General features: G+C 37.8%; 1 protein-coding gene across 1 annotated transcript in view; it reads right to left on the minus strand.

The window, feature by feature from the left end:
- Positions 1–8,480: 8,480 nt before the first annotated feature.
- LOC108527766 (LIM zinc-binding domain-containing Nebulette-like) overlaps positions 8,481–14,372 on the minus strand; it is a 216,049-nt gene continuing 210,157 nt past the window's right edge. The window contains exons 4-7 of the mRNA XM_017869228.1: positions 11,280–11,387; positions 9,528–9,606; positions 8,973–9,153; positions 8,481–8,567 (exon numbers count right to left, since the gene is read on the minus strand). Of these exons, the coding sequence (XP_017724717.1) occupies positions 9,059–9,153; positions 9,528–9,606; positions 11,280–11,387 (282 nt within the window). The 3' untranslated portion in view covers positions 8,481–8,567; positions 8,973–9,058. The remainder of the gene's footprint in view (positions 8,568–8,972; positions 9,154–9,527; positions 9,607–11,279; positions 11,388–14,372) is intronic.

The following is a 14,372-nucleotide window of genomic DNA, read 5'->3' on the forward strand; positions in this document are numbered from 1 at the left end:
CCTTCAACAATGCTGCTTCAACCTATATTTCAGGAATGGGATCTCTCCTTGTACTCTAACAAGGATATGCTGGGTGTTCCTAACCTTATATTCATCTGTTCCCTTCCTTCTGCCTCTTCTCCCTCATAAACACTTTTACATCCAACCGAGGTCCTCTTGCATCCTAGGATGAACATGAAACACATCCAGAAAAGTGGTTTTTCACTTTTTCTGAAATCCACAAGGCCTGATGCAATGTTATGTTCAAAGCCAATGTTTCACGAACAAATGTGTACACATGTCAGGTAACTGTGAAGGTAGTTTCTACTTCTGTCTTATACTTTACAGTCAAAGCCCCAGATTCTGGAGGATTTAAACATGATCAAGAAATGCCACTTATCATCAAAGACCTCACCACGATTACATAAGAAAAATAAATATTTAAAACACTTTGTTTAGGGGAAATCAATTCTATCAAAATGACAGTGTTAATAGAATGGTTTTAAGGTTTTGCCTGTATTCTTTTTTCTAAATCCATACTCTTTTTCCTAGTTTGCTAAACACAGGCAAATGCTAACACCATTATAATTCCAAGGATGTAATGGTACAAAGCTTAATTGAAATGAGTTAAATATTATTTTGTGGCCTGGTATGGTGGCTCACACCTGTAATCCCAGCACTTTAGGAAGCTGAGGTGGGAGGATGACTTGAGCCCAGGAGTTCAAGACCAACCTGGGCAATGTAGGCAAACCTTATCTCTATTGGAAAAAAAAAAAAAAAAAAAAAAAGCTGACTTTTTTACAATTGATGTAGCCATGAAAGGAAAATCAATCAAAATATAAAGCAGCAAAAAACATGACTTCCTACTTCTTGTCCTTGGAACCAAATAGAGTCTGGAGGCATTTCACAAAAGCAATAGGTCCTTCAGACAGAAATTTAGGGATATCTTTGTGCAAGCAGCATTGCATATGACTCTGTACAAAAGAGAAAAAGGCTACAACGCAGGCCTGACAACCGTGAATGAAAAGAAAGCTATAGGAGAAAATACGAGCAAAAAGAAAAAAATAAAGAAATGCAATTTTTATGACATAATCTTCCAAGGTAAAATGAAAAAGCAAATTAGACGAGCTACAGTTTGTGCTTAAAAAAAAAAAAAAAAAAAAAAAGACTTCTTGTTTCTAACTTCCCAATCATAAAATTTTCTTAATGTATAAACATTTGTGTGGCTTGGATTACCAATGGATTTTTGAAATAAATCTCTACACAATGTCCTCCCTGACCTTATGACCTCGCAATAAGGCTAAAATAACACTCCCACTATTACTCTTAAGAACTAAGAAACAACAGGTTTTTTAAACCTGCCTCTAAAATTCCATTGACATTAAATATATTGGTCCTTAATTATATGAATAGTCACATCTGGGATCCAAAAATATATACATGAAGCGTTCTGGTTTTTCTTAACATTCAGGATATTCTCCTCACTGTGCTATGTCCTAGAGGGTATAATAAAATCTGGAAGAAAATTTAGATACTTTCAAAGTTCTAAATCTGAATCATGCATTGGAAACTGAGACATGAAGCTAGTCCTTTGTTAGACTTCCTGGAAATTTTTTTTCTATTCTCATCCTCTGCCTCCTTTTATTCAAGTCTGCCCAGGCTAAACTGCTTAGCACAGGACATGTGAAGGCTACATTCTGAACTACATAATTCAAACCAAGATTGGAAAATTAAAACTTCACTACTACTCTAAAGTATCTGTGGTTCTATCAATGACTAATGGCTCAAAACTGGAAATGAAAAGTTTGAAAAGGTCCAATTAAGAACTGGGGCCGGGTATGGGGCTCATGCCTATAATCCCAGGACTTTGGGAGACCGAGGGAGGTGGATCACCTGAAGCAGGAGTTTGAGACCAGCCTGGCAACATGGTGAAACCCCGTCTCTACTAAAAATACAAAAATTAGCCAGGCATGGTGGTCAGGCGCTAGTCCCAGCAACTAGGGAGGCTGAAGCCAGGAGAATCGCTTGAACCCAGGAGGCGGAGGTTGCCATGAACCGAAATTGCACCACTGCACTCCAGTCTGGGCAACAGAATGAGACTCTGTCTAAAAAAAAAAAAAAAAAAAAAACTGGAAATAGGACATAGGAGGAATTTTGTTTTCTTTTTTTAGTTAAGAATATTCAGCTTGAAAACAGGGAAAAGTTTAAAACTAAATGTAGAAGTTTTCCTGGAATGGCAATGGGTAGAGGGTAGTGTCATCTAACTTCACTAAAGAAACTAGCTCATCTGTCAGGGCACAGTGGCTCCCGCCTGTAATCCCAACACTTTGGGAGGATGAGGTAGGCGGGTCACTTGAGGCCAGGAATTTGAGGCCAGCCTGGTCAACATGGCAAAACCCCGTTTCTACTAAAAATACAAAACTTAGCTGGGTATGGTGGTATATGCCTGTAATCCCAGCTACTCAGGACACTGAGGCACAAGAATTACTTGAACCCGGGAGGTGGAGGTTGCAGTGAGCCAAGATTGTCTCACTGCACTACAGCCTGGGTGACAGACTGAGACCCTGTCTCAAAAAAAAAAAAAAAAAAAAAAGAAAAAGAAAAGAAAAAAAAGAAAAGAAAACACAAGAAATTAGCTCATGATAGCAGCTTATAATGATGTGACACTTTGGATATTACAAAGCATGTTCACAAAGTGTATGTCACTTAAATACCTCAATATTTCTCTGTTATATATGCAGATCATTCCTCATTCAGCCCTGGTATGGACTGAACTGCATGCCACCCCAGCATTCATATGTTGAAGCCCTAACTACCAATGTGACTGCATTTGGAGAGGGTGACTTTAAGGAGGTAATTAAGGTTAAATGAAGTCACAAGGAAGCCCTGATCCGACTGGGTCTGTGTCCTTCTGAGAGGAGGAGACACAGAGATCTCTCTTGCTCTCCCTCTCTCTCCCCACGTGCACACACCAACGAAAGGCCACATGAGGACGCTGCGAGAAGGCAACTGTCTACAAGCCAAGAAGAGAGCCCTCACCAGCCCTACCATACCTTGATCTGGAACTTCCCAGCCTCCAGAACTGTGAGAAAAATTTCTGTTGCTTTACACTGCCCATCCTGCGATATCTTGTTATGGTGCCTGAGCAGACTAAGACAAGTCCTATTTTTTTTTTTTTAATTAGGTTCTTGGATTAGACACCAAAAAGAATTTCCTATGGTATTTTAAGATAGGGGAAGTCCTGGCATTTCTAATGTAATTTGAAAATAAATTATCCTGCTTTACTGAGGAAATGTTGCTACAATCCTTTGATAAAACTATAGAAGTCACTGAATATTTAAGCAGCAGAGAGTAAAAGGTAGTGTTTATCAAGCAGCACCAAAAAGAAAAGAATCATAAAGTTGAAAGCAACTTGAGAAACTAAAAATATCCTTGCAAAGAGGAGTTTCAAGAAAAAGAAATGTACAAAATTAGTCAATATTTTACATATTATTGCCTCATTCATTTATTCCACATGCATTTACTGAGTATGTGCTCTGTACTGAGCTCTACTCTAGGTATAACCAATCTTGCGTTGAAGGGGTAGACTCATTCCTTGCTCCACTACAGCAGATATTCCAGGAAAGATTTTATTTGCCTAGACTGAAAAGTGGATGGGATGGCAAACTCTTCTTAAGAAAAGAAAGAAAAAACACCCTGGATATAGAGAAAGTAATCCCATAAAATAATCCAGCTATTTACTGAATAAATACTTGATAACTACTTTGTGCTAGAAAATGATACAATAGAAAAAAAATCTGGGAGCTTTCAGGAAGAAAATTGATGTGCAATAGATATGTAGACTTTGAAAGAGATTAGAACTCCTAGCAATAATCTTCACTGTAAGATGAAATTCACACAAGGCCAGGAGATTAACTCATCAAAGTAAAAAATAAAAAGATTTGTTGACACAAATGGTCGATTCATTTGTTTATTAAATTTGGCAGTGGCGAGACCCTGGGGCTATAAAGAAAAAAGACACAGCCCATTTCTTCATAGAGTTCAGTCTGAGGGTAGGAAAACTCATAATGCAGCTATAGAAGCTGACTGTCAGAGCAGCTAGGGAAAGATGGTGTTGCAGGACTTTTCCTTAGTTCAGCTAAAGACGGGGTCCTTTGTCCCATGGCAATGAAAATTCAGGCTCACAGACAATTTGAATTATGAGTAAGACAGGGTTTTGCTGGGTGAAAGGAAGAAAAGGGGGAAACAGGGACTCCCTGCAAGACCAGAGTCCCCTGCTAGAGAGCTTCCTGCCTCATAGTTCAAATTCCAGGTTCCACACAGAAGAGGAGGGGCCTGGCTCCCCCACCACCACTCCACTCTCCTCTGCAAACAGCATAAACTTCCCGAGGCTCCACCCTAATGGGCAGGCTGATTGGAGTTTTTCCGGGGACCCCCACACATCTGGCTGTCTCAATGGTAGCCTCTGAGCCAGTGTGGATGGGGAGAGGTACGAAGGGCCTTGCAGACGGAAGTGTGAAATGGATGGGTTCAGGCTGCAAGAGGGCCTCCCAGGCTGGAGGTCTCAGCTAGCACTAAGCCAGGGACAGCCTCACATTCCAAGCAAAAGATTTACATTTTATCCTAAAGGCAGTAGAGAGACTTAACAGATTTTAAAAGAGGATGTGACATGATCAGATGTGCATTTTAGGAAAACCTTGCAAGAAACTATATGGAGAATAGCCCAAGTCAAGAGATTATTCCCACACTCCCATCAAGGGGTAGGGAGTGCCCTAAATTAGGGAGGTGACAAGAAAGGCAAAGTATAAAGCACCATCTGGTGCATTCTTGCAGATATAAAACATAAATGGAAGGAGACACAGATGATCTTCACCTATGGGAAGTTAAGGAGGTCAGACATATAGACACATAAAATGCCAATTAAAACCAAAGTGAAGAATATGATGTGTGAAATGAGTGGTACAAATGATAGTGTTATAGCACAAAGCCTCACAATAATTCAGAGATGAGACACATCACCGTAGCTGGGTTTGAGTGTGTGTCTGGGATCAGGGGGCTGGGCTGTTGTTTACAGATAGTGTGAAATTGTCCTAAACATGCAGAATGACTCATGCAAAAGTCCAGAACAGAGTAAGTAGGCAGGCCTAAAAGAAATGGAAGTACAGTGGTGAAGAACAGTGAAAGATAAGGTGAAAAATAGTCATTTAGGAGCAGATTGTGGAGGGTCCTTAGAGTCAGAATTAAAGGGTTTAGGAGATTAGACTTTATCCTACTCAAACTGGAGGTCCATTTAAAGTATTTTAGTGGGTCATAATTAGGGTCTTGATGAAAGAGATATTTTAGAACAACTCATCTGGTGATTGTGTTTTAGATTCAATAAAAGGAGCAGAAGGAGATAAGGCCAATTAGGAAGTTACTGCAGTAACTCAGGCAAGATAATGGCCTGAAAACAGTGAAACTGAAAAGAAAGGAATAGGGAAGAAAGGATTTCATGAAAAAAGGGTCTTCACAAATTGTTTGCTGAATCCCTCATCTCTGCTTCAAAAAAAAAAAGTCATATGTGTTAATTACTTTATTACGAGGGCTCCTCTCAAACCCTCCCCTTTAGACAATGCCATTTTACAACCAAAACTTTTGTACTTGACATGCACAAGTAATTACTGGTCTGGGATGTATTTGTTTCTTTAAGTGACTGTGGCTGAAAATTGAGGCTAAAAGAAGAGATCAGCCTTTGAAGTTCTGCTCTACATGGAAAAATAAAGCAAAACCAGGTGTAAGGGAAACCACAGATTTGGAAACAAGAAAGGACCAAGAGGTTATTTTCCGTACATTTTTCACATGAAAGTATAAGTAATCCTTATAGAAATACTTTTCCTGAGGAGCAGTTGTTCAGAGGATCTAATTAAACAGGGTATGTCAAAGTGTTTCAAAATAAATGAAGTATTCCTACATGTGTTAGATATTATCAGAAAATATGTGTTACTGCCCTATCACTTTCTCTTTTTTTTTAATCTTTGTTTTTAAAGATAATGCTACTGACCCCACTATTTATTGGGAATTCATCAGAGTTATTGATTGAGATGAGCTACAGATAAGGTCTAGTCCGCTAAAGCAACATATAGATTCACTCTGTAAAAATACTAGCCTTCAAGAGCTTAAATCTAAACCACTGACCTCACAACTAATCATCTCTGTTAATCAACTCACTTATGACTTACAATAAAAATAACATTCATTCTCCTTTCAAACTATTTAGTGTACTAGATTTTACTACTCAAAATCAGAAGCTTTTACATAAATGTTTCATTAGTTATAAAACTTCTGCTTCTTGTATAAAGAACAAAATTCACAAATAATGTATTTTAATGAATGACTTTGTAATTTTTACCTTTCTCATATTTAAAAAAATGTTGCTGAATATAAAAAGAAAAAAAATCTCCTTCAATGTCAGTTGCTTAGATTCATACAAGACCTAATTGCCTCATACACGATAATTTTGCCACCAGTTTACAATTAGCATGCATTGCTCATGCATGAATTGACCCAATTACATAACAAATTTCGCCTTTGGGGATTTCTCTTGACTGCTTGTCTTCTGTCCACCATACAACTCAATTTCACACTGTCAGCAGCCTGAACATGGTTACAGTCAGTCTCTGTCAAAATGATTTATTTAAATTACAAACAGAGACCAAATCCCTAGATAATTGTCCCTACCCTCATGTTCACCCTTGCACTCAACCGAACTTTGAATCAAATCTTTTAATAGCCCATAGACACTACTATTCAATTATTAGGCAAGGTTTAGTCCCAATAATCTAATATTGTTGAAGCTAACTCACAAAATCTCAGGGAACTAAATCAGCAGTATCCGTGTGAGCTTATTAACGGGCATATAATTTATTTTACATTCTAAGAAGTCAGTGAAAAAAATTAGGTAATGTAGCAAAAGAGCTAAAAATAATTACATTGCAAGATCAAATTATAGAGAGATTACTTTTTGGTCTAATTTTTTTAAAGTGTCATTCTTAGCTTCTCTTGTAAAGTAGGCAAGCATTTCTTATGAATGGGTATGCAGAATTGAAAGTGGTAGCAAAAAAGGATATTTGGTAAAGCGGACAGACAACCAAAATTATGAACACTGACAAAGTAAGGGAAATAATATAGGGCAGATGAAAACACTAATGTCTATAGACCAGTGATCCAGGAAAATGGGGTTTTAGAGACTCTCATTGAAGTTAACACACAGCGGTACATACACAGATACACACACACACAGACATGCAAAACTATTTTCTCCATTTGTCAAGAACACGCAGAAATCCTGACAAATCAAATAATGGTACACTCACTATTTCAGTCAGTCTTTAAAATACAAGATTTTGTCATCTGGTGGATTTTTTTTTCTTTCCCCTTCATTTGATATTTCTCTTCCCCTGAAACAAATATAAACATCCAGTTTTATCTATGGCACAAAGTTGTAAAAGTCTCTTGGGGTTTGACTTCACCATTTTATTTCACAATTTATCCCCAGACTGTCTCAGCTAATTGAAAGCGCAGCTGATATTAGTGGGTAAACAGCCAGAATGAAATATCAGTAATCTTCTCAAGGCTAGTCTGAGTCCCTTGAATGTCTGGCGATGGTTCTGCTTTGAGATCCTGCTGCAGGTACCCTGAATACACTGCTTGTAAACTTGAAGGTGGGAACTACCTGAAATTAGAAAGAGCCTTTACAGTTACTCACATGAGCTAGCCCTGTAGTAGCCATAGAAAAGGGTGTTGTTGGTTTTTTTTTTTTTAATGCCCATGGGCACAGTATTCCTCAATTCATATTTGGATACTCTCCCTTAAGAACATTTTCCTAAAATATTGGTAAATAAAGAAAATGAGATGTATAAAAATATTTCTGCCATTTCTGAATTTATGCCCTAGAGTTTGGGGGCAAGGAGAGGGTGGATGGCAATTAAGTGACACAGTTGTGAAAATCTGTAGGGCAGGGCTTTCTAGCCCACAGTTCCTAAGTCAGTGCTGAACACATTGGCTGTCAGGTTTCATTCTGCTGAAGAGATACAGTTTAAACAAAACCTGGACTTCTGAACATTATCTTCAATTAAACGATTTGACTGGATTTCCTGACTTCCCATAAAAACTGTTTCCAAGCCTAACATTCAATTTCATAAGCAACCAAACTCCATCTGAATATTAATACATTCAATGAGATGAAGACATCTTCTGGAATTTCATGGGGAAAAAAATAATTTTCCTTTATTTTAGAAGCCAAGTTCTTTTTCTTCCTAGCCATTTAGTCAATTCTGAAATCCTGCCTCTTTTCTTGTATTGTTCTGCAGCTATACTAAGTGGGTAACATAGCAGAAGAATTTTAAATCGCAGTATTTAATAAATCTCCCATGTTCAATATGTTGTCATTATAGCTACCCAAAGAAGGCAAGTTCACCCACTCTCACCTCTTTCACACACTCAATTTGAAATTTACGGTTGTATTTTATCCCGCACCTCAGTAACATATGCAGACTGAGTGGTCCAAATCCAAATGATTTCAAATCCTCAATAAACGAACATGAGAATAGCTGAAAAAATTTCAAAACATTGACAACAGACATAAGCAATCAAAAATGCCCATTCATCCACAACATATTACCCAAAACACCTAGGAGTTGTCATTAAATTCACTGCTTTATGTCTTTATACAGGGGAGATTAAAGGCAGCTAAGAAAGAGCCACACAATATTCAGAGATAAAGTAAACTAGAAACAAATAAGAAAATGGAACACAGGGAAACATAAAGATAGCAAAGACTGCCAATTTCAGTTAACCTACCTACATTAAGTGATATTAAACTTGGTGCTCAAATGCAAGACTCACAAATTTCATACCCCTAATAATTTTCAGGATCTATAATTTTCAGGATTATAATTTCCCAGCATCTCTAGCTGGAAGATTCTGGGGTCTTTCCAGTCTAGACACTTTCTCACCTGTTTCCTCTCGTAACAGACACAATCCAGCCACTGTCAAAAAATATCTGCTTGGGTTTTAGCCAATATTGTTCAGTGGGTTTAGATTAAAGTAATATGGAAAACTGGACTTGCCAAAGTACTACTTTTTGGATCAATCCAAGTTTCTTATAGAAAAAGATCCTTGAGTAATATGGAAAACCTAGTGAGGTAAGGGAAAAAGTTCATGAAGTTGCAGTCTTATAAATGAATAATAAATTCACCAGACCTCAGAACACTTAACAGCCTCCCTTCTTCAAGAGTTGGTCCCTAACAGTAATATTATGAAGTCTATATTTTTTACAGCTATCCAAACATTTAATATGCCTCGTCTTGGCTAAGAGAACTACTTATAAGACTGCTATGGCTGCTAACATCAAGACATTGCAAACAGTTCTTTTTAAATAGAAAGATGTTGTCTAAGTCACATGCTTTTAAAAACCAGCATTGTCAAAATAATAGTCTTAATCTAAGCGGCACTTTTATACTGCTGTCTATATAACATACTATATATGATAAACATAGATTAATACATACCTGTGTTATAAGGGTTTTTTGCATAATTAAGAATGGATCTGCAAACGACCTCTGGTATTGAATAAAATGTATATTCCTGCTAATGATAAAGGTTGGTAAAATGATCAGTTCTTTTTTAATTACATATGAATATTGACTAAATTTGAATAAAAATTAAAAAGCTTACCTTTGATCAGCTGCAATCCTTATGTTAGCTGTCATGTGGATGTCTTAGGTAGAAATATTTAGTTCTTTTTGAAATAAAATTCAGTGATCGTTGAAGATGTATGATATAACTGTTTCTGGCAGAATTATTTTTTAAAGAAACATTTTCCAAAAATAATCCAAAGAAAGAACTGTTGTTAAATGTAACTGCCAGTGAAATAGATCATTGATTTGCATTTTTAAAAGCAAAATAGGCTTTTGATTTAAGGAAAGAATAAAGAGGAAGAAAATAAGGACAGTGATCTTCAGTATTCATGACTGATGGATTGCTGGGATTGGGTAGAAAAACTAAGGGATAAATGTCATGAAGTCTTAAAATTCAACTCTTTTTCTTCAAAGGAAATCCCTAGTAATATAAAATGTCCATTTAAAGAGCAAAAAACAATGTGTGTTTTGCACCCTCCCATTTCCTAATAAATTGTTTAACATGAAATAATTCTGTTTTTGAACTTCAGACATATAAAAAGATTTTTTCTCAAATTATATGTAATTCTATCTGCAAATTGTATATGTAGGTGTGTATATATGTGTGTGTGTATATATACACACATATAATTTATACAAACACATATATAATATATACACATACATATACACACACATACATGTATACATACATCTCATGATGATGACCAAATATCAGTGAGTTTAAAACCATCTGCTAATTAAACATGTCCTGGAAATTAGGGCTACATCAGTTATAACACCTAGATATACAAATTTTAGTGACTTTATAAGTGATGCACAAAACACAGTTCTCATGAAAAATGGTATGAGTGTTGCCTGTTTGCTCATACTTTTATGTCTCCCACACATGTTAATTTTCATTCATATTTCCTCTTGGATATCTAACATTGAATTAATTTTTGTGAAAAAAATAAATCCTGACACACTTCATATAATATTTTGGAAGAAACACAATCACAGGTGTGAATTACAAAAACTAAAAAGAGCTGTTTATCCACCTTTAAGAAGTACTAAATTAATACCTCCCTAATATGTTTTGAACTTCTGCTAGTCTCCAGTTTCTCTTTCCAGGAAACTATATTAATAAACAAGGCACAGCTTCAAGTCCAAAGCAACTACATATGTAAATGTCTATTTCAAAAGTAAGATGTAATACCTGATTTCAACAAATATCTAATTCAAAAGTATGAAATCTTATAAACACATAGTCGGCAAATAGGAGATTTTTTTAAGACTCCTAATCTTATGTGTGTTATTTTATATGCTTACCCACAGTCAAAACTTAACTTTCAAGTTTCTTATTTTAATTATAAAAGGTCTACTTTGGAAAAATTTGAAAGCTGAGAACCATTCAAAATGGAATAAGGAGATCTTCTATTAGGTAACTAAGCACTGAGCCCTAGATAACTGTGATGGAACCAGAGGGCAGGGTTTACCAGATTAAATTGGCATAGTCTATGCGTGCACTGAGTACTGCTTGCACCCCACAGCAACACAAACGCTTCCAAGTCACCCAGCCTTCCTTTCTCATCCAGAAATGCATGTCAGAGCCATCATGCTACTGAATAAACAGGCACCTACGTTACTGATTTGTTCCTGAGTCCTCTTAAGTCTCTGTAGCTCAGGAGTGTCCGTGACGATGCTGAAGCCTCTCCCTTTGCTTTCTTCAAAATCTCTTTTGTACTTGACCTGACAAGAAGAGGGGAAAGAAAAGTGAACAGAGGGATCACAAATCCCACTCAGGATAGGCCCGGCCAACGAAGCTGCTGGAATTGGAAACAACGGCTAAAAATACAGTTCTCGGCCGGAGGTGCAGTTAAGAGCCATCAGGAAACAGCCAGACTACCTGGTTTGTGTCCCAGAAACTCCACTTACTATTTGTGTGACTTTAAGCAAGTTCTTTAACCACTCTGTGGCTCAGTGGTGTCATCTGTACAGCGGCAATAACAACAATGGCTATTTAACAGGTTGTAGGGATGGGATCGGACTACTTGATGCATGAATCTGGATGACAGAAACAAATAAGTACTCCATAATAGCAATCATGATTATTGTCATTAATACCATCACCACTATGAAAGGAAAGAAAATGTGGAAAAAGAAAGCTGGATCTTCTTCTCCTCCTGTGCCCACCTGTCAGTGAAAAAGCCTCATTTTGAGCCTAAACTGCCCTATGGAGGAGGGAGACGAAGAACTGACAGCTAGCCCTGTCCAAGAAGTTTTTATTCAACTTCAGAAGGCAAACATATGGATACAATTACACAATGCTGTATTGCCAAATGGCAAGTATATAAATGCTTATGAAAATATTTATAAAATAGGCCACACCTAGAGATTAAAAAGCTGCTCACACATGCCCTTGGCATACTGTGTGCTGAAGTAGTGAAGATTTTTTTCAGTATTTAAATATACTTCTTTTCTAATTACAACCCAATGGAGCTGAATTTTACTGTTTCCTCAGGGGACTGGAACAGCTAATGCTTCATCTTACAGAACCCCATCTCCTGTTATTAGCGTAATGACAATAACTGTCACACCAGTTAAAGATTCGGCTTGTTAACGACTGAGATGGTTACATCACTTTGACTGTTCTTTTTTTAAGCCTAAATATCAAGAAATACGGAAACATATTTTGATAACCCATAGAATCCCCATTTTACATTCAAACTTACAAGCTTCCAATTAACACTTAAATTGATCATTAAAATTAATTAATTTAGGGTTGCCTATTCAATATGATTCTGTTAGTGCAGTCTTCTGCAGAAGGTGGAAAAGTTCACTTTGTTGAACATGGAATGGCTGTTTCTGTTGAGTCATGGCTGTATTTAAATACCCAATTCTATCAAGCACTATTATCCTCAAGGATACTGCAAGATTTCTTTTACCAGACAAACTTGAAAGAAGAACACATACACACACACAGGAAAAGCTATAGATACTCTCATCACTTTTAGCTTAAGAATACCTAATTCTTCTCTCTCTACTTTCGATTTGTAAAAGCACTAAACCCCTTACTTTATTCCCATCAGTAAAAGGTCAAATAAACTGCAATATTTTTCTTCCACATAAAATGCTGAGAGATTAGCCTTCTCACCCTCCATCTCCCAGCATGGGTAAAGATCCACATGCTAGCACATTCTCGGTGTTTTATGCCTAACTAAGCAGGCAAGCTATTTAACTTTGCACTAGAGCTAGTAAGCACTAGAGCTCAGAGTAGTAAAATAATAAAAGTTAAAAGGACGACAAGGTTGGAATAGCAACAGGCATGAAGATACAGGAAGAAATGCCTGTGAGACAAGTTCTAGCATTTCTAACACCAGTCTCAGAGAAAGCACAACTACATATTATTTTTGTTATTGGTTTGTATTTTTTAATAGAAATTTCCAAAGACAGAGGTGAAAAGAAAAACCAATAAATTCTAGAATCATACGTATTTTGGTTTTGTTTTATTTTGTTTTGGTAGTGATAGGTTCTCGCTATGCTGCCTAGGATGGTCTTGAACTCCTGGCCTCAAGTAATCCTCCTACCTCAGCCTCCCAAAGTGCTGGGATTACAGACATCAGCCACTACCACACCCAGCCTAGGATCACAGGTTTTGAGCTGATGACAGTTCAAAAATCCTTTCTACATTCACAAGACACAAAAGAATCATCTGACTTTGGCTTGCCTGGTTGGGTGACTAGCTTTGAGAAGTACACAATCACCTCTATAAAAGGCCTGTAGACTGTTGCAGGATTCCTATTTCTTTTGAATGGCGTGAAACACAGCCAAGCCTCTTACCCTCTCAGCACCAGTTCGAGCACCAGCCCACCAGTATTTCTTTACTACACATAGGGAAACTCCAAGCCACTTGTCAGCTCTCTCTTCCACACTCCCGCCCACTTTCATCCTATCTACTTAGGTCTAATTTTAAATGTTGTATTAGATGGTTTGTCAGTCATGCGTAGTCTGATTCTGGGAGGCAAGTGGATATAAAAAGAGAACAGAGGACAGAGAGAAATAGCAGGATGCCTCTCTCCAATCTCATGTGGCCCCTTTGCCCTCACGTGACCTCATCCAGCCAAAGAGGACACCAGATCCACAGACCCTGCAATTGATCTGGGAGGGCCACATAATCTAGCAAGCATCCAGGAGCCTCAGCTCTGGGACTCTGGCAGGAACTCTTGGGAAAGGGGTTGTGCCATTTATTTGTGATGCTATAAAGGAATACCTAAGACTGGGTAATTTACAAAGAAAAGAGGTTTATTTGGCTTGTGGTTCTGCAGGCTGTACAGGAAGCATGGTGTAAGCATCTGCTTCTGGTCAGAGCCTCAAGAAGCTTCCATCATGATGGAAGGTGAAGGGAAGCCAGCGTGTCACACGGCGAGAGAGGGAGCAAGGGCAGGGGAATGTGCCAGGCTCTTTAAACAACCAGCTCTCAAGTGAACTCACTGTTGTGGGGAGGGCACCAAGCCATTCACGAGTGATCCACCCCCATGACCCAAACACCTCCCACTACTCCATACCTTCAATGCCCGGGCTCACATTTCAACATGAGATTTAAGGGGGACAAACATCCAAACCATATCAGGGGTGCTCTGTTGCTATGGTCTGGCTAGTTTAATTGGCTGTAAAAGTGGAGTTGCGGCCGGGCGCGGTGGCTCAAGCCTGTAATCCCAGCACTTTGGGAGGCCG

Source organism: Rhinopithecus bieti, unplaced genomic scaffold, assembly GCF_001698545.2.
Source record: "Rhinopithecus bieti isolate Rb0 unplaced genomic scaffold, ASM169854v2 scaffold_3043, whole genome shotgun sequence".
Classification (NCBI taxonomy): domain Eukaryota; kingdom Metazoa; phylum Chordata; class Mammalia; order Primates; family Cercopithecidae; genus Rhinopithecus; species Rhinopithecus bieti.